The following is a 20967-nucleotide window of genomic DNA, read 5'->3' as shown; positions in this document are numbered from 1 at the left end:
ATCCACCACCCTCCCTGCAGTGTTGGGTGGAATTTCTCCAGAGCCCCACCTCATTCCCCTTTCCTTCCCAGGATCATTTCATCCTTTCCTTCACCTTCAGCTGTCCTCTGATGCCCTGGTTCTCAGATCGGCTTCTCTGCCTTCCACTGAACTTCTCCTCCTCTTGTTTCCTTGGCACAGTTAATGTTTCCTAACTCTGAATCTGCCCCTCGTCTTGTGTCCCATCTGTCTGATGACAATGAAGTAACCATTCACCCCCTCAGGCCTCCAGGCATCAGATCTCAGTCATCTTTGAGGTTCTTCCTCTTCTCACTTACTCTTCAAGTTGTGCCCATTCTTTCCCTTTTTCCAGGCCTTCTTCCCCACCCCCTTCCTTTCAGTTAGGACTAGTGCAGTAGCCACTCATGTATTCACTGCTCCTCTCTCATCCAGTTTGAGCTGTGATCCCAGCTTTTCAGCCTTGTCTTGTCTCTCCTTACCTTTCTGGCTCCTCTTGTACTGCAGTCACAGCACCACCTTCTGTGCTGTTCTAGAAATAGCAACTCTGTGTGCTATTTCTAGACTTTTCTCTTTTCCTGCCTCAGCTCCTGTTGGTCCTTCATCTGCCCCTGTTGCCACCTGTTTGAAATCCTGTCCACCTTTCAATGTCAAATGCCACCTTCTCCATGGAAACCTCTTCTGATTCCAGGTGGAACTGTTCTCCTGCTTCTTGGGTCCCACATGGCAGTCTGCTGTGATCGTTATTTCATGTCTTATCTGCATCCCTAGTAGGTGCTCAGTCAATATTAAAGGAATGAAGGACTGCCGTGCATATTTTTAGCTGTGTCAGCTAATAGAGCAACATTTAGCATCACAGGTGGGCTTTGGAGGTAAGCAGAGGTAGATTAAAAACCCCAGCTCTGGGGATCCATGGGTGGCTCAGCAGTTTAGCGCCTGCCTTTGGCCCAGGGCACGATCCTGGAGTCCTGGGATCAAGTCCCGTGTGGGGCTCCCAGCATGGAGCTTGCTTCTCCCTCTGCCTGTGTCTCTGCCTCTCTCTCTCTCTCTCATAAATAAAAAATATATAAATAATCTCCATTTTTAAAAAAAAACGGCTCCCACACTTACTGCTGCACCCCTGTGAACTTCAGCTTCTTCACCTGCAAAGTGGACATGATCATAGTGTCTGTCACAAAACACTCATGAGATGGTGTACCTAAAGACTACACAGAATGCAGAAGTCATACTAAATGCTTAATAAAGGTTGCCTATTACTCACTTCTCCTGTATGTTGGTTTGATCTCTGAGGCTGATCATTATTCTGTTGAGCAGAATAAAAGAAATGCCAGATACTGACTTTGGGAAGCTATTTACAGTTCAGACTCTTCCGGATAGGAAGCTGAGTTTCCCTCTCACGTGGATCTAGACTCTCTTCTCTTCTTTTCTCTGTGATGTGGTAGTGTAAGGACAGTACCTAGTTCTGCCTGTGCTCTGGTCCCAGTCCGCTTTGCCTGTGCTGGGTCTCCCTGGGAAGGCCACCCTCCAGCCCTCAGGTTCAGGTCCCTCATTGCTCTCTGCCTGACTTTCCATACAGTTGTTTCCTCCTCCTTTTCAGCCCCTGGGTGGGTGGATCCCTGGGGTCAGCTTGTAACTGTGAGCACCTGCCCTCCCCCAAGAGAGAAGGAATGTCAAACTTGTGGGTCCCAGAGCAGGCAGGAGCCTTAGAAGCCGTCTTTGTAACCCCTTACTTCACAGGAGTGGACACTGAGACCCAGAAGTTGAGTGGCTCACCCAGGGTTATGCAGCTGTTAGTTGTCAAGTTGGGTTCAGAGTGAACTTGCTGGTTCCCAGTCCTGTGTACCCTGCATCACTCCAAGCAACCCCAGGCCCTCTCCCCAAACCACCATCACCCCATGCTGGGCTGACACTTGACACTTCCTGACCATTATGTGCTTGGGTTACATCACCAGGCCCTGAGAAGCCAGGCCTAGTACCTGAGAGATGATTGTCTGCTTCAGAGAATTTTAGGGCCAGTCACAGCCCCAGGTACTTCTTTTTTTTTTTTTATTTTTTTTAGCCCCAGGTACTTCTAAGGTTGTCTGCTTGCTCTTGTGACCATTTTACATCAGATGTCCCTTGGAATTAAGAAAGTGCATTAATATACAAAAGGCAGCCAGCACAGGGCACCAAGGCAGGTTCCTTCTTTGCCCTGAGGCAAGGCTGGGACAACACATAAATGCAGGATGTGGTACACACTAAGTTGAAGGAGTATGCATCACAAATACATGTTACCGTAAGATCTAGTTCCTTTAAAGCTTCATCACATGTGATAATGGGGGCATATTTGCAAATATAACTATAGCTCCACTGCTCACTAACAGCAAAACAAATCTGTCTTGTGGATGCCTGCCCCCCCACCCTAGTCCTTTCTCCCTCTCACAGTCTGTTAGCAACGTCCCTCCCCACCCAGGAAGATGGATTCCCTACCATATTAACCTCCCCACAGGGCCTTTGCTCTCCACGGAGAAAGCTTGGACAAGGGGCAAAGTTTCACATCTGGGAATCGGTGGTGGACTTCTACATAAGAGGACAGAGACGACAGCTGTGTGTGAAGAGTCCTTCCTGGTGACCCCGAAACCCTATCCCCAGGGTGCAGGCTTGACTCAGAAGGCCAAGCCACAGTATTTTCCCTTTTCTATTTGATGATGCAGCCCTGGCTTCACTCAAGTTTGAGCTCTTGCATGATACCTCCCCCAGATGAGAGGGCAGCTGGCTGACGTCTCTCCCTCCTCTGAAGATCGGCCCCACGTTGTGTCATCTTTGTCATTTGCTGCCTTGTGTGCATTTGTGTCCAGATGCCACTGACTGTGAGCTCCTTGGGAGTAGGAATTGGGTATCGTGTTTCATATTCATCTTTGTTCCCCTGTGAGGCTTCACACAGAGCTTTGTAAACACTCCCTCTGCACCCACTGCGAATGGAGGAAGGAAGAAAGGAGTGAGTGAGTGAGCAAGTGAGTGAGGAGTGTCCTAGGTAAAGACAGCATGGCTCCCTTCAACCCTGTTTTATAGGCTTGGTGCCCATGGCTTTTTTTTTTTCTTTTCCCCTTTGTCAGGTGGCTCGACTCTTTCATTTTGTCTCCTCTTTGGACCTCAGAGAAGGGCAGGTAACCCCACTGAGAGGTGTGACTAACTCCAAACTGATCCAGTCGGGTAGAGAGGCCAGCCCCCATCTCTGCCCACCAGTCTGTGGTCTGGATCCGAACCAGGTGTTTCTCCTACCGACACCTGTGTGTGTATGTGTGTGTTAATCCCAGAGCCAGTCCCACTTCAGTGTCCTTCCAGAGCCTCTTTTTTGTGTTAATTCAGTAGCATCTAACATGTGATTAACTTACTTGAGTTTTTCTTTGTTTAATGCCCGGAGAATGAGTTGAATTTGATGATTGATGCTGTTTTGGGAGAAATCGTCTTTCTTTCTTCTTTGTTTGTTAATCTAATGTTATGTCAAAATCAAGGCCCCTCATCTTTATCCAGCATGATTATTATCCTGCTTGCCATTGATGTGGAGCATGTGTAGCTATAGAGGTTAACTTTGTTAGCGAGTGGGTACCCTTCTAGAAGGAAGCATTAACTCTTTTTGAATTACCAGTGGGAAATGTGGTTATGCTGGTGGCTTTGTTATCAATTGCTTGACTCACTAAAACCTGCTGTCTTTATTCTCTTTGTCATTAGTTTTGGCATTCGGTACCTGGGAAGGCTCTGCTGGAGCCTTCCCCTGTGACTTGGTGTGTTCCTCTGGAAAAGAGGACCTCATCAAGTGCTTGCAGCCAAGCTTAGCTGCTATGCTGAATCTGGGCTCTGTGGGCCCTAATGGCAGGCATCCTATTAGTGGTAAATTGTTTTGTTTGGAATACCAGATTATTAAAGGTCTGGATTTTCCAAGAACATACCCCCGCCCCTAAGAAAAACATCAAAAGGAGTACTTGGCTGGCTCAGTCAGTAGAGCATGTAACTCTTGATCTCAGAGTCGAGAGTTTGAGCCCCACCACGTTAGGGATAGAGTTTACTTAAACAAAGTAATAATTTTAGAAAAGAAAAACATCAAAACATATAGAATTTGGTGTGTGTTGGCTGAGTGGCTTTCTCATTTCTTACCAGTTGAGGGAGAAATTAAAGATCTCAGATTGATAGGTACAGCTTATTTCTTGAAGTCTAATTTTCTGAGTTTTAGCTAGAAAAAAAAAAAGATTAAATAATCAGAAATGGATTACCCTCCCTTGTTCCAAGGCACTTCTGTGGGATTTCTGGGGCTTCTAGGAGCACCCCTGGAAGAACCACCAGGACATGTTGTGTTGATGTATACAGAAAGCAGCGAGGTGGGTTTGTTAAATAACATGTAAACAAGCAACAATAACAAAACTAGACAGACATACTTATCACAGCATAGGGAATGAAGAGCTAAAGAGTACAACAGATTATAAGTAAGAGATTTGTTGTCATGGAAGGCCGAGTATATCTCCCCTTCCAATGCCATGATGATAGGCTATGGAGAGGGTCTTCCAGAGGTGGGCTGGTAAGAATGGTACTGACATGTGGTATGACAGGCCCAGGGACTGGCTCAGATGTACCTGAAGTAGGCTGACCTTGGTTCATGAAAGGGCCCCAGCATTTTTAGCTTTTCTTATGTCTCACATTCCAAGCTGAGTGTTGGCTGGGGAGGACATCAATGCAGGAATTTAAACACACACACACACGCTGGAAACTACTCCGTCAGAGTTACCATGGGAGACCCAACATTAATTCTAGAGATTTTCAAATAATTCTAGAAACCCTTATTTTGGTATTGTAGTCAGAGCCAGATAATGGGCCACAGAAGAGGGTCATAGATTCTTGAACTCAGAATTTTCCACTTGGAAGGGAATCTTGTTCAAATACTTTAATTTGCAAGGCTGAGAAAGACCAAGGCGACTTAGTCAAGGCCCTTCATAGCAGAGTTGAGACTAGGCTCTCTGAGTGGACAGTGACTAAATATGCTGCCTCTTCCTTCTCTTTTCTCATTTGTTTATTATTATTATTATTATTTTTAAGATTTTATTTATTCATGAGAGACACAGAGAGAGAGGCAGCAACATAGGCGGAGGGAGAAGCAGGCTCCTTGTGGGGAGCCCGATACAGGACTTGATCCCAGGACCCTGGGATCAACGTCCTGAGCCAAAGGCAGATGTTCAACCACTGAGCCACCCAGGTGTCCCTATTATTATTATTATTTAAAATAGTTTCCATGTCATTCTTTTTTGATCTAGATGGCATTTTTCAGCATCATGCAAGCCCTGTATTTACAAAATGGGATCCTCAAGGTGATCTTGGGAAAGTGCTGTGTTTGTAAAAATGAAACGGTAATGATTTCTTAAAGGTAATATACGTTTATGGTATACAATTCTAAAAGCACAAAAGAGAGCGTGCAGTGAAGAGTAGGTCTCACTCCTGTCCCTGTCTTCCATTGGTCCAGCTGATTTAAAAGAAACCTGTGACCTTCTGGCAGGCACTTTCAAAGATGTGTTCATTTGTCCATTAACATGGTATAATTGACACTCCCATCTCCTTAGCAGACAAAACTGCAAAGACCTCCTCTGTCATGGAATGAAGTGGCAGCTCTGAGTGACAGGTGACTAAGAAATACACTTCTTTTTCCACCTGGTCCCCATCTTCACCTACCCACGTCCTCCCAGGCTAGGTCATATGTAGTTTCCTGTGTATGCCTGGCCTCTCAGATGTGCACTCTCTGTCCTTGGCACCCTTCAACTCTCTGGCATTTCTCATACACTCCTTGAAGGCAGAGCTCAAGTTCCTGCTCAACAAGATACTCCTTCAGGTCTGGGCCCCTGGCCGGTACACTGGGGTGGAGGTACGGATTTCTGGTTGTGGCACTTTACTGAAGAGATTGCTCAGGAAATGGCCACCAGTTCATTTATTCAACTCCTTGACCCCCAGCATATATCAGATAGAGTGGCAGACACCAAGGCTGCACTAGTAAATAAAACAAGCAATCCAGGGGGAAAGACAAACCAACAAACAACATTAAAGTTAAATACAATCGTGTGAAGTGCTACAAAGAAATACAGACTGTACTGAGAGCATATGTCAGGGAGCAGAGATGGTCAGAGAAAACTTCCCTGGAAGTGCAAGCATATTCCATTGAATCTAAAGTGCTGTGGTTTCTAAGATACATTGTTATCCTCTATACCACTAAGGAAGAAAATATTGCCAATTAAATTAGAACATAATGCTTTTGCACTTAGAATGTTTACTTCTACTTATTGAAAGGACTCCTTTAGAATTGTGTAGACATAGAATCTTTATGCATCACTTTTGTACATACATTAAAGGGAACATATAAGTGCAATAAACTGAGGTCATCCTAACATCAGTTCTTGACTTTCTGTGTCTGACTCTTCAGAATCACTTTGCAGTGGAGCTCATCAGTAGCCATTTGACCATGCTGTATCACTCTCTGCCTTCCAGAGCACTGGTGATACAGAGCTATTGTCTCTGGGATTTTCATCTGTGCTGCTGATACCCACTCAGAAATGCTGTCACTTTATTTATTTATTTATTTATTTATTTATTATTTATTTATTTATTTATGATAGTCACACAGAGAGAGAGAGAGGCAGAGACACAGGCAGAGGGAGAAGCAGGCTCCATGCACCGGGAGCCCGACGTGGGATTCAATCCCGAGTCTCCAGGATCGCGCCCTGGGCCAAAGGCAGGCGCTAAACCGCTGCGCCAGCCATGGATCCCCGAAATGCTGTCACTTTCTTGATCTTACCAGAGGTGTCAGTGGAATGTGTTTCAGACAACCTGGACTCACATTTCTTCTTCAGGTGGTTCTTAATGGTTTCTGAATGGAACACTCAGTTCAGCTAAGTTGTCCAGTCCATGCCATGGCAATAACAACTAAATGCATTCATATGTGGGCAGTAACAGTGATGTCAAGGCAACAATAATTGTAAAACACATCCCATTTCAGAGATGAAAAAATATATGTCTTGAAATTGATGAAAATCATTTACAAGGAATCTAGGTGTAAGTGAGGGCTGTTGTTATTCTAGTGAGTGATGTCAAGGCTATGGGTGGGTGTTTCTGTGAGTCTCCTAGTCATGAGAATGGCAGTTCCACCACACTCAGAGGCAGAAAACAGGGAGCAGGATCAGGCCTTTCTTCTCTTAAGAAGAGAAAAACACCTTTCCCAGAAATCCCTTAGCAGATTTCCCCTTATCTTCCATTGGGCAGAGTTGCATCCCATAGCTATCCATCGCTACAAGGGAGATTGGGAAATTTGTTTTTTTCCTATCATGTCAAGAATGGGGTTGGGATGACTTTTGGATGGCCAACTAACAGTATGTATCCCTGTGGGAAAATTCTTTTGAGATATAGCAAATTAACCTGAAACACTGTAGGACTTCTCAAAGGCTTTAATATAGTAATGTGGCTCATTGAATTATGGAGAAGATGGTATTAAGCTTTAACAGACTTAGGGGATCTGAATTTATTTTCCCAAAACAGGGGACCCAACTTTGTGAGTACCAGTGAACAACTCTTGGTTGTACCCAGAATAATAAAATGGAGGTTCTCCAGAGCATCTGAGCCAAAGTGGCAGGGTGGATTTGGGGTTTGTGGAACATGAATGGGAATGAGGTTTTGAGAGGAGACTAAGCATGGGCTAAGAAGTTTACAAATGAGAGCCATATCAATTATAACCATCTCAGAATGTTTTGACAGATAAAGGCTAATTTGTTTTCAATATCCTTGTATCCATGCCACTATGATTACCCCTGAGTCAGGACTGTGTTGATACAGAGCTATTATTTTCCTTTTTTCTTTCCTAACCTCTGCCACTTCCAGCTTCATGATGCTAGTGATATTGGAGCTAGGCTGGCTAGCTTCTGTGAGTGGAATTGAGTGCTTTGCCGAAAAGCACATGTATGGTGCCTGCTGCTGCTTGCTCTCAGATACATTGCTGAGCATTTGCAAGGGCTGGCAGACACATTGATGGAATTAGTCCTTGACCATTTATTTGGGTTTGAGGTCATGAAGCCCCCTCCTTGTCCTGCTGGCCGGAGGTGGTCTTATGATTTTTTATTTCAACAGCAACTGTGTGTCTCAGGCAGTAGTATCATCACCACCATTATCACTATCCGAATTCATCACCATCCTCATCATCCTCACCATCATCATAATTGGCATTTCTTGAATGCTTGCTACACACTGGGCTTTATAATGGATATTATATGGGCATAATCTCATGTAATTCTCACCTTAATCTTACCATGTGGATGCTCCTTGGCAGAGATGAATGTTGAGGCAGAGAGAGGTTGAGGTCATCCAGCTATTAGTACTAGGACTGTAATTTGACTCTGGGTCTGACTCTAGAACCCTTAATCTTCACTTTCTGTAGTTTCTGATATGGCACCTTTGTGTGGTTATTTGTGCATTTGTCTATTTACATTCTGTCCAAAATTGAGCTGTATTTTTGGTGTTTCCTAATAACACCTAGCTCAGTGTCTTGCCCAGAGAATGTCCTTGATAAATAATTCTTAAAAGTGACCAAACGAGAGGTTGATGGAAAGCGAACCAGTAAGTGGTTTTCCTGGTGTGAACCTAACACTGAATTACTTTTTTTCAGAATCCATTTTTGTTCTGTGGTCCTCTCATTTCTCTTAAGTCCCTATGAAATAATCGTGGGTCATTGGCTGATAGATTTTGGAGGGGATTATACTGGGCAGCTAGTCCCACCTGGCTTTGGTGGCACGACACCCCCCCACACACACACCACACACACACACAGTTGTTAATGTCTAGAAAGTAAGCTCTCCAACCCCTTGGCCACCATCGTGCAGAGTGGTGTCTGAGGCCACCAGGGCAATTATCTCTTACTTAAAATTCTAATTGTATATATTTGTTTATTTAAATAATTTTCTTTTTTGCTGTTAGTTTCCTAGAGATGTTCTTTATCTTTGGTGGGTTGAGCACTGATCTTTTTCATACTTTAATGCATCTTTGTTTTTATTCTGACATTTCTTCTAGACCTGTCTGCAAGCTCCTTTGGTTTTCCCCCTTCCCTCTAATGAACTCATTCTGCATTTACTCCTTTATCTAACTGGCTTTTTGACTAGTCACTTCTGTGAACTGCTGTGCTTTGCTTTGCTGGCCATTTTCGTTGCTTTTTTCTCCCCCTTAAGTAAAATGAAAAAAGTCCTCCAAACCCTCTATCATGTCGAAGGCATCCTACTAAGCTGTTGTGCTCCTTGTTTGTTTCATCAGTTCCACTCCTAACCCAGAGCCCTCCTGTTAGCTGTTCCCACTGATTTTGTGCTGCTTTGTCGGTTCTGTTCTATCTGTTGTGCCTTATTGTCCCTAAGACCTCCAGCCCTGTAGGACTACTCTTGCCTTCATTATCCAAATAAAATACCTCCTCCCTCACCCCATGTACCTGTGAGAAGTCTGCACATCCTCCAGTATTTCTGATGATGCTCAACTTCATCTATTTGGTTGGTGGTTATTTACTTGCCTGTCTCCTTGTGCTCAAATCCCAACCCAGTTCTCAGTAACCCCAGTCTATGACCAGCCCCTAGCCCCCTCTCAGAGTCCTTCTCCCCCAAACACTAGCTCCCTCTCTAGCCCCTGAGGCGCCCCTGAGGCAATTGCGGCTCTCCCTGAGCCTGCACTCTGATCCTTTTCACTCTGACACAGATTCTCTCATCCAGACAGCAAGGAAGGGAAGGTCCCTTTCATAAGTATAATGGATTGATCTTGCTTTCCTAAACAAAAGAACAATTTTCCCCTGAGATGAATTCTGTGGCTCTCTCAGAATATGAAATGGTTATAGTCAGCAGGGTATTTTTTTTTCTTAGTATCATTTTTTTCCTTCCTGATTCATTACCTTTTGGGTATTTTATGAAGCTCAAATGTGAGAGTGGAAGTAAATGTGCCTCATAAACAGTAACATGAACAGATAAGAGAAATTGCTGTTGTCATACATTTTAAAATATACTGGCTGAATTTTATTTCCTTTGAAAAGAGTAAGGACTGAACACATAGATTATTAGGTTTTGATCTTTCTGACCAGATTCTTGTATACTGGGAACTGAGCAAAATGTGGCTATGTAGGGATTTTTATTTATGTAAAGCCAGAGAAGCAGCAAACAACCCCTCAAGAGCAGGAACTGCAGGCAGTAGTCATTTCCTTGGCCCTGGGTCTGTCTCTGGCTCTAGTTTATCATGTGATGTGGGCATCTGAAGGAGACGAAGGAACTAGGAGCCAGAGGAACAATTGTTGAGACCCACAGGAAGCCCTGGAATATTCCAGACCTTGACCCTCTCAGTGCTTCCAGCAAGTACACCAGGCATCTGCCCTTCTGCAGAGTCCTTCCAGGTCTTGAGTTCCACCTTGCTGACTGTAGAACCCCTCTTGGCCTTTGTTGTGTCTGTTGCCGACAACTGCCTGTGGTCTGTGGGGCAGACCTCTGATGTGTGCCCCCTCCTGTGTTGTATCCAGGGTCAGGGTGCCTTATCGGAGAGACTCCGGAGCTTCAGCATGCAGGACCTCACCACCATCAGGGGTGATGGTACCCCTGCCCCCTCCAGCCCCCCACCACCGGGGTCTGGGCGCGCCAGTGGCAAACACGGCCAGCCGAAGATGTCCAGAAGTGCTTCTGAGAGTGCTGGCAGCTCAGGTAGGTGTCATTTCACTTTTCCCCCTTTCCAGTTTCCAGGCCTTGCTTTTGCTGAGAGCGGCCCAGTCTACCACATGGCATGTCAACCTGGAGTTGCCCTCAACACAGATGTCCATCAGATCACGCCAGGCCAGCTAAGAAGCAGAGCACCACTCAGGCCCAGATGGGAGGCTTGGCCTGGGGACTCTGACCAAGGGCAGGATTAGGCCACCCACACCAAAGGGCCTTGCCTACTCCATCTGATTATCTGAGGGTTTGGGGATAGTTGGGGTGCCTGAACCAAGCCTGGAGGCAACAGGCACAGCTGGACCTGGACCAAGGCAGCTTTCTTTGTTCTCTTCTTGTCTGACCCTATACTCCCAGGAGGGCTTCCCTGTCTTGAGCACCTGAATGTCTCCTCCTACCCACCCAGGACTTATGGCTCTTGTGATCCCTGTGCCCTACATAAATGTTTCCTGTCCTCTCTCCCCACTCTACCATTTCTTCCCATCCTTGAGTCCCCATTCACCATGCTAACCCTCAGCTGCTATGTGCCATGGGCCATACTAGCTCTGAGGTCTGATTCCTGCGGAGGCCATGGCTTTATGGAAACCACACCTCTATCACCAATGTCTACCTCTGGTTGTCAAATGCCTCGCATAAGGTTGCTTGCATGAGGATCGGCCTGGGGACCCTGTTAAACATGCAGAGTCCTGAGCCCATCCCCAGAGGATCTGGTAAGTCTGGGATGAGACCCAGATATGTGGTGGTGTGGAGGTGCAGTCATGTTTGTGACCCACTGGTGTCTGATCCATTGGTGGGTTTCAGGCTTACAGAGGGCACGGGTATGAATGGGGGGGGTAGGGACCTGGGCCAGGACTCACATCTTCCCAGACCATTCCTTGGAAAGATTCGGAGACCTTGGCTCTCAGGAGCTGAGCACTGCTGGGTTCATGGTGAAGGGGGGAAGGAGATAGCTCTGGATTGCCACTTCTGTTGCTCACCCTTGGTGGAAAAGTGAGCCTCATGGATGGGAATTGGACCACCCTCTTGAAGCTTGTGGCTGTGACATGTGTCTGGTGGCTACCCTGCTCTTAAACATAGAAACAGGGCCATGCCAGCCACCTGGACTCTGACCCTGTGCCATGAGGTGTACCCTGCAGGGGGCATCTTGGCCCCAAGCCTCAAGGACCCCAGCTGACTTTGGGGGGTCATGGACAGGAGTGGGAAAGAAGAGGCCCCATGGCTGCCCTAGGAATGATGACTCACATGCCCTGCCAGGGAGAGAACAGCACACACCCAGGGCAGATGTCCATCAGTTTCCTCCCTTCTGACAAATATCCCACTTTATCCTGGCCCCAGGTTTGAATATTGTGGCTTTTTTTGTAGGAAGGGAAATGTTTTAACTCTGGCAGGGTTGGGAAGGTAGAAGTTTGGCTGTAGGGGTGAGGTTATCTCCTGAATGAACCCTCCCCCAGGTGAATTTAGAATGGACTCCCAGAAGGCCAGGCAGGAAGGAACCTCAGGGATCATTCAGTCTAACCCTCAGGTTTTACCAATGAAGAGACAGAGCCACAGCAAAGGGAATGGTCACCAGGGTCACCCACTGATTGGCATTCTCCTGGGGCCTCTTGACTCCTGGGCCAGTGCCCCCTGGGTCTCACCCATTGACCGACTAGGTTTCCTGGAGCATCTACAGCTTCTGACTTACTGGGCACTGTCTCAGAAATATGAATAGGAACTGGAATTAGGTATTACCTCTACCTTTGCCTGGCTTATTGGCTATAGAGCCTCAAATGAAAAATGTTATTTGGAAGAAAAACAGGTCCCAGTTCTGTGAGGCTCAGAGGCAGAGTGGGAACCAATGGGATAAAGTTGGGTAAAGTTCCAAGGGGGCAGCTGCTTACTAGCTGTGTGACTTGGGCTAGCTCTTACCCTCTCTGAACCTCAGATTCTGTATCTGTATACAAGGAATAATAATACCCTTTTGTAGGGTCATCTTAAGGATTTGAGTGTAAGCTAATCCTGTAAAAGTGCTTAGGATCATGTCTGGCACTCTATATAATAGCTGCTGTTTTTGTTCCTGTTATAATCTTATTCACCTTTGAAAGCACTTTGTAATAGGAAAATGTCCAAGAGGGAAATGGGCTGCCTTGCGAGGTGCCTGACACTGGAAAGGCCCAAACCAAAGTTGAATGATTCTATGTTGTCATAGATTCTATGTTGTCATTATAAAGTGAGCCAGGTGGAGGAAGTTATGAGAGACTCAGAGAGGTCGTGGACTGTGCTAAGTCCACACAGGACCAGATCCAGGCCTTCTGCCTAGACCCCTCCTTGGTGTATTATATAGGGCAGCCTCAGAATTTGGGGAGGGGAGAATTCTGGTAAGGTCTGAAGGCAATGGGAAGCATCTCCTGGGCTTTGACCATTTTCCCAGACCAGCACTAGATAGAAATGGGTTTGGGATGCTTTGTTTCAGTGCTGGCCTGCTGCCTTACATTAGCAGCGATGCCCGCTGCCCTCCGCCACACCCCAGGAGGCAGGAGGGTCACTCTGGATGCCAGCTGGGGGAGTTCATGGAGAACCAGAGAACCCGCCACTGTGCTGCAACAGGCTGCAACCCACCTGTGCTCCCCACTGCTCGCCCTTGGCCACAGCACCTGTGATTCTCAGGACTGGGAAGGGAGATGCTGACCCAGCAGGGAGGGCAGGGATTATGTGGCACTCCCTCCAGCTGTTCTGGGGCCTAAAATAAAAGTTTACTCAGGAAAACAGATAGGTGAAAGATGACCCAGGGCCAGGGCTTGGGGCAGAAGCACTCAAAATAGAGGCTCTGGAGCATTTGGGGATCGAGGTGCCTGGAAGGAAGTCTGGCAAAGAGGCCCAGTTACAAAGGGCTCGTGTCCCCTCCCTCACTGGCTGTGTGGGCCTTAGACACTGGGCATGGTCAGGTGGGGCCCGAGTCTGGGCTTCCATCCTGGCAGGGTGACCGTGGGCCTCTGCAGAGCAGCAGATGCTGTGCTAGCAAGGCAGACATTGCCAGGCAGTTGCCAGATTTGCTCCCACTGGGTGTAGGTTCAACCTCTGACCCTCTCTCAGAATGATACCCCAGGTGATCACTACCAGAGAATTTGAGCTCGGCACAGAAGATGAGCACAGTTCCCTTCAGCTTTCTCCTCTGAGAAGAAGGTACGGTTATCCCTACTCAGCCTAGATCTTAGGGTTGTAAGGAGAGAAAACAAGAATTTGCAAACCCTGGACAGGTGGCAGTTGTTGAAGGCAGCCTGGCAGCGCAGCGGACAGGTAAGAAGTGGTGGCTAGACCCCATGGAGTTGTATTCGTAGTTGGGCAGAGGCAACAGTTTCAATGTACATACAGGCAGATCTTGAGAACATGATGCCTAGTGAGAAAAGTGCAAAGCCAACTGAGATATTATGTAACAGTGTATATAAAACAAAAAGACATGGCCTATGGTGTAAAATAACAATATGGAGTTTCCAGGAACACATTGCCCTCCCTCCCTCATAGAATTTTGTTAGACACCATTTATTGAAAGCTTGGCATTGAACCCAGGAAGGGTGCAGAGGATGTTAAAAGAATGATCCTTGCCTTCCATGAATTTGGAGATACTCGGTCACCATGTATTTAGTAAGCACCTGCTGTATACCAAGGCCCAGTTGTTCACCCAGACCAGTGGAATTTGCAAGGCAACAGCCAATTAGGTCTTTGACCAAATGACTGACACTAAGCACTCTGGGGCGGCAGTGAGAAGGTTTCCTGGAGGTCATTTGGAACTGGAAGGCATAGAGAGGAGGGCTGTGTGGGCAGGTGTGGTTGGATTTATTTCTCAGAGGACACAAGGACTGACCTCTGTGGGCAGGCAAGGGCATTTTCTAGCACCTGAGAGGAAGCTGAAGCTGGAATGATCTCATCCTCTACCTTGGTGTCTCTACAGAGACCCACATCCCTGGGACCCCTATATTGAACACACTGGAATCCCACACCTCACTGGGTCCTCCCTTTTTGTCTGGGGCTAGCTCCTGTCAAGTGAGGGATATCACTGATGATGTCCCCCATCCCCACAGTGTGTACCTGCTGCTCTACCTGCAGGACCCGGAAAGGTGAGTAAGCAGCCAGCCTCTGTGCGGTGCGCTGGACTCTTGCCTCAGGAGGAGGTTCTAACCATAAGCTGGTACCTGACCTTGGGGCTCCCTTTCGGCTGCATAGTCTGGGGGGAGTCAGGAGGTTAACCACCTAAAATGACAAACCTGTATTCTCTTACAGCATCTGCAGGCTAAGAATTCAGGAGCAGCTTAAATAGGTGGTTCTGGGTCAGAGTCTGCTAAGAGTTATAGTCAAGATGTCAGCCAGGGCTGTAGTCATCTGAAGGCTTGTCTGAACCTTGAGGATCCACTCCTAAGATGCTTCTCTTGTGGCTACTGGCTGCAGGCTCAGGTTCTTCCCACATGGGTCTCTCTGGGGCTGCTTGAGAGTCCTTACAACATGGTGACTGGCTTCACCCAAAGTGGGTGATCCAATAGAGAGGACATGCAGGAAGCCGCAGTGTGTTTTAGGATAGGACCTAGACTTTGAAGTCACACACCACCACTTCTGTCTTCTTCTGTTTGTTGGAAGTGAGCCATTAGGTTCACCCCACACTCAAGGGGAGGGGGATTCATCTCCACCTCTTGAAGAGAGGAATATCAAAGAACCACCACAGGGTCATATTTCCTTGTGCTCTGGTGATGAGGACGTGGGAACCTACCCAGGTCCTCTGAAGCGACAGAGGACGATAGTTCCTCCCTATAGTTCAGAGTTTTTGGTCCAGGTGCAGCCAAGGGAGCCCTGGTTCTGCTTTGCCACTCACTAGCTATGGAATTGTGTGTGAACCACCTAACCATGCTGAGCTTTGATTTCCTCATCTTAAAATAGACCTAAAGATCCCGCTTCCTCACCTCACTAAGTGGTTGTGAAAATGTCTGTGAAAAGGCTTTTTATTATAGCCGGAAGCAGCCAGGAAACCTCAGGGAAAGGGGAGGAGCCTGGCATTTCCCAGGCCTGGATGGGGACTCCTGCTGCTGCCCTTCCTGAGAGGAAGGTGTAGCCATGGCCACCCCGCCTTGGCTATGTTCTCTCCTGACCTGCTCCTGCTGTTGCCCTAACCTTGACTAGGCACATTCTGACAGGGGGATGGTGCTGGACTGGCCCACCTCCCCTTTCACCTGCCATGGGGAGTGCCCCCCATGGCAGAGCTGCCTCTGACTCCAAGGGCAGAAGGACACCCCTCCAACTGCCAGTCGGCATGAGGGAAGGAGAGAGAGGGGGGAGGCAGGGTCCTCGCTACTGTGCTACTGCCCGTGTCCCCAGCGCCCGGGCCACTGAGGCATGGCCGTCCATCTCTCCCACAGTGGTAAGAGCAGGGGGCATGAGCTGTGTTTTCAGAAGTGTCCTGGTTTCCCTTCATTTCTTCATTTATGAGACTTCTCTAAGGCTTTTGAAAGTCTATGTAAGACCTGGGGGTCTGGGAGACCATAAACCCAAAGTGAACTGACAGTCAAAAGAGTGAAGCAAGTGGACAGTGGGTGGGGGGTGTCTAACTGATCAGCCCTGTGTGCCTCAGAGGCCTCCCAGTCCACATGAGAGACAGATATACAGATACACATACTGGTCTATATAATGTGTGTGTGTGTATATATATCTCAAGTGATTCTGTTGTACACCTAAAACCAACATGTTACATGTCAATCATATCTCGATTTTAAAAAGAAAGAAAGGAATGGAGGGGTTGCATTGCTGCGCTAGAGGCTAGTATTTGGACTTGGTTCACAGGGACCAACCTTGAGCTCCCAGCCACCTCAGGCAACTGTGATTATTTCTCACAGTTCACCAATTTTGAGTTTGTAAATTCTGTGAGCCATTCTGAAAGCCTCTAATTCTGTGATATTATCCCTTGGGGAACCAGGGGAAATAAAGCTGCCCTCTCCTCCATTCCTTCCTCATTCATTCCTGTGCTGTTTGGTGACCTCCGAGGGTTTCCAGATTAGAGGCTGCATTTCCAGTGCATTTCAATAGAATTGCAGTTGACTGTAGGGATTGAGTACACTTTGCCTCTCCCACGCTCCCAGGGAAGCTGTGGGGATGGAGACATTGGTGAGTGAGCAGCAGGCTGGTGGGGTGGGGCCTCCAGCTAGAGTGGCCTTGTTCAGAGCTGTGATCTGGGAGTCTTTGCCCCAGCCCTCCCTTTCTCGGGCCTTCTAACACCCAGTGTCCCAGAGGTCTCCCCATACTTCCCAGTTTCCCTAAGGTCTACTTGCAAGGAACTGGGTTCATCTATACTAGGTCCCTCTGTGATGGTGAGAAAGTCCCCAGGCCTCAGTCCCCTCCATAAAGTATGGCGATCTCTGCAAATGAAGGGTGCTGGGTGGGAGAGGATTTCAGGGGGTCACAGACACTTTGGTCAGAGGGTACTCCTGGTCCCTTGAGATGATTTTCATCTGTACATCTCAGACCCCAGAAGAACATTCTCTCCCCCTTCGGCTCCATTCCTGTCCCTCTGTCAGTGGATTCCCTGTTGTTTCAGGCATGGGTCTCTTTGTTATTCTCTCTCCTTCCTGCCCAGCTGCCCTTTCTCCTCCCTCTTCTCTCTACCTGCCTTGATGTAATGTAGAACTGAAGTCTGTATTACTGCTCAGAGTTAAGTCATAGAGATGCACATTTTTCCTTTTTAAAAAAAAGTGTGTGGGACATCATATTAAAAAGCAAAGTCATGCTTTTTACTCATCCCAGTGAAAGAGCGAGAGAGCGAGCGAGAGAGGCGGGGAGAATTGGCCTTGAGTGTGGTCCAGGGCAGCCGAAGTTTCCTCCAATAGCAGCAGGAGCCGTCCTAGCGTGAGGAGTGAGGGCGGTGTGTCTGGGTGTGGACCTGGGCGTGGTCCCACAAGCTCACACGTGCCTACAAGTTTCATGCTTTGATCCGGAAAGACCTTTCCCTAACAGAATATTGTTTTCTTTCTCCTCGGCGGCTGTCGGCGACGCGGACGTAAGTGTTCCAGATGGGCGTGCTCTCCTTCAACACGTTTGCTGACTTCCGTGAATGGCTCCCACTAATGTGTGCTGTGTGGGATGTGTTGGCTAACCTGGGGGTTTGTTTGGCACGACGGGGGTAGAGCGGCCTGGGCTCGATGCAGACTCATCTACTCAGGCCTCCCAGGGCTCTGAGACTTGTCCAGTTTCTTCCTCCTGCCCTCCCCACCGCACAGAGAAGAGGTAGAGCCACCTGCCAGCCTACTTTAGTCCTGCTGACACACTTGCTAATAGGAATGTCGGAATGTCGGCCAAGGCTGCGGCAGAGAGCAGGGGCTCCTGCTTTCCTAGAGGCCACCCCACCTTGGGCACTAGGGTGGCAGCTCTGCAGGCCCAAGGCCTTGGCTGCCATCACCTGAGGCTTGGAGGTGGTGGCTGTGGCCATGAGCTTGCACGAGAGTTGTCTCTGGGAGTGATCAGAGTATTAAGGAGTGGATAGCAACAGCGCAGGGAAAACCCTGGACCAAGATTTGGAGGGAACCACGTGTGCAGAGGCACTCAAACCAGTCCCCGAGTCTGCTCCTAGGATGCAGTTTCGTGCTGGGGCAGAGCTGGCCAGGCTGCTTCTGTGGTTTCTGCCCTAGGCTGAGGCCTTTTGGCTCTACGCAGGCTTGTTTCTTTTTCCTCCTGTTAGGCAGGAGGTATCTGTGTCCAGAAGGAATTTCTCTGTGGACGGTGTCAAGGTCTGACTTGAGAACTAAACTCTACGATGATGTCAGTATTCTGCCTAGGACAGGGCCAGAGATAACCTCATCCCACCACCCAGGTTGGGGGATGCACGGAGCAAAAATAAATAAAAATAAAAATAAAAAATAAAAAAAATAAAAAATAAATAAAAAATCAAAGGAAGATTAATGGTCTAAGTCTTGGCTCTTACCCAGGCGCTGTCAGAGCCGGCGCTCCCAGACTACAAGTCAGCTTCGCAGTTTGTGGTTCAGACAACCTAGCGCTCGTGCTGCCTCCTGCTGGCTGTTGGGGAGTACAGCAGCAGTACCTGGAAAAGCTGTTCAAGATTAGAGGGTCTCCTATTAGTTTACTTAACCTAACCCACACCTGGTTAAGTCTGGAGCTGTGTTATAGTCTAGCGAGTCCCCTGGTGGTGGAGGAAACACATTTGGTGACTGACTTTTTAGGAGCAGTAGCAGGGTGTTCCAGAAAGAGTTCTACTTTCTTTCTGCAGGCCTTGGGGTTGGTTAACCAGATGATCTGAGGGCCCCCTATAGTCTGTGATTCTAGGTAAACACAATTATATGAAACATAATGAAACATAGAATGCTATCTCTTTGAGTGTCAGATAAGCTGGGTACGTGCAGGAAATATTTTATATCTCGACTAAAATAGGACCACCTGGCCAGACGACATGGAATATACGCTTAAGCATGGAACGTTTTAAAAAATACCGTGCATTCAACGACATGAATTAATTCTGGAGTTTTCCCTGTGGATTTAATCAAGGTCTTGCTGTCATCTGGGGGAAAGGGTATTCCCAGATCCTCTTTCCACTAGGTTTCTTTGCTTCTCTGGGATTTGACCTTGGAAATGAAAAATCTACATAGCTTTGCTTAAGGTTCTCTCTTAAGGCTTCCTGGCATTTGACATCCTATCTCAAAGAGCACTTGGAGCTAAATATGCAAGCGTAAGGCACTGTCAACATAGCGTGTCTGTGGAATAGAGGAAACTGCCAGGCCCCTCTGAAATCACTGCATATCCATTCTAGAAGAGATTCTTTCCCTGAGCATTCTTGAGTGTGGTGTCACAGGTCTCAGCTGCAGGGCTTGACACCTCTCAGCTAAGACAGCGTCTTCCTTCTCCTGGGGCTGCAGTACCCCCACCTCCCTTGGTAGCTTATCAGTAGGTTCTGGAACCTCCTGTGCCCAGTGCCTGCCCACTTCCAGTTGCACCCTCACAGCCTGGGACCACCCTGCAGGGAGGCCCAGAGGATGCTGGCCTCTTCTTCAGATGCAGGGACCTTGGCTTTCCTAACAGGCTTGTGGTGCTGTGTACCTAACCTTGACCTTGCCTGCCCTTCCTTGCTCCTTTCTACATTGATCCCTCCCTGCTGTACTTTGTCTCCTTTGTATAGATTTTAAATGGACATTAAGTGGTTGAGGGAGATGTGAATGAGGGTGGTGTGAAGGCTTGGGAGACCCACCAGGTCCAAAACCCATTGGCATTTTCCGATGAGGAGGAGGAAGACCTGCTGGATTTCATGTACAAGTATAAGGCGCCTCGAAAGACGGAGTTTCCCCTGGAGGTACACAATGTCTGGGGCCACGGGTTGGAGCATGTGTTCCCACAAAGGCTTTGCACTGGAGATTTGGGGGTCCTAGGGTTGGCAGCTCTTGGGACATCCAGCATCTCCCAAGGGCCTGGGGTAGGAAGACCTCTCTCCATCAAACAAACAGGACAGACCACTAGATAGCATCCAGATACCTGCCAAGAGGCAAAAAAGGACTCTGCTCATTTTATTTAGAAATAAGAGAGGTGATATAGTACCTAAAATAAAAATGAAAAATGTGCAGCCACTAACCTGAGATGGTATGTGAATGAAAAGCGCCCCAAATGTGTGTCTTAGGGGCAGGAAATGTGTTACTTGACAGGTTTCTATAAATAAAGCTGATTGTCACTATATCTCCAAGACACAATGATAGTGTCTGGTACAAAGCAGATCCTGATGACATGTTAGTGAAAGGGCACAGCCCTCCAAAATGACCCGAACCAGTTATACTAGATACATGTACTCTGGCCAGTTGAGGATGTGGATGGGAGGCCCAAACCTAAAGCCTCTGGGGCCTTGCTTTGTGATGTGGACAGGGAGTCACCAGGCTCGGGTCCAGGTGTGGAGCTGGCCGAACTGGGAACCCCCGAGTCTTCCTCTCTGCCCCTCGCATCTCCTCTCCTGTGGCCCATCTGCTGAATACTGTGGCCTGAGAGTCCATCTGAGGCAAGTTCCCCTATCCTCAACATAGAGACCTTTGGGAGACTTAGATGAGGGAATGCACCGAAATGTTTGCCTACTCAAGCACCATGGCCTTTCGGTCCCTTTCAGACTCAGACCGTGGTTATCACCACTGAGTGTACGTGAGTTCATCAGATTCATTTCCAGGGTGGGGCCCCTATGGGTCAGTTTTGAAGTTAGAGGTTTTGGTAAAAGATGTTCTGGGTGTGCCCTGTCCATCACAGCCTGGAAGGC

The 20967-nt window shown here is 47.8% G+C and overlaps 1 protein-coding gene across 6 annotated transcripts in view; it reads left to right on the top strand.

Annotated features, from left to right (window-relative positions):
* The window catches only part of REEP1 (receptor accessory protein 1), a 101028-nt gene that overhangs the window by 75665 nt on the left and 4396 nt on the right, over positions 1–20967 (top strand). For 3 of the 6 annotated variants that reach the window (XM_041756341.1, XM_041756336.1, XM_041756339.1), the window contains exons 6-9: positions 3093–3245; positions 10535–10712; positions 14777–14812; positions 19877–20028. In XM_041756341.1, the coding sequence (XP_041612275.1) occupies positions 3093–3245; positions 10535–10712; positions 14777–14812; positions 19877–20028 (519 nt within the window). Of the gene's footprint in view, positions 1–3092; positions 3246–10534; positions 10713–14776; positions 14813–17735; positions 19835–19876; positions 20029–20967 lie in introns of those variants that run through there. The other 3 variants (XM_041756338.1, XM_041756342.1, XM_041756340.1) reach the window with 3 other exon arrangements.

This window comes from Vulpes lagopus, chromosome 5 (assembly GCF_018345385.1).
Source record: "Vulpes lagopus strain Blue_001 chromosome 5, ASM1834538v1, whole genome shotgun sequence".
Lineage (NCBI taxonomy): Eukaryota > Metazoa > Chordata > Mammalia > Carnivora > Canidae > Vulpes > Vulpes lagopus.
The sequence above is the reverse complement of the archived record's forward strand: the minus strand, read 5'-3'. Positions and strand labels throughout refer to the sequence as shown.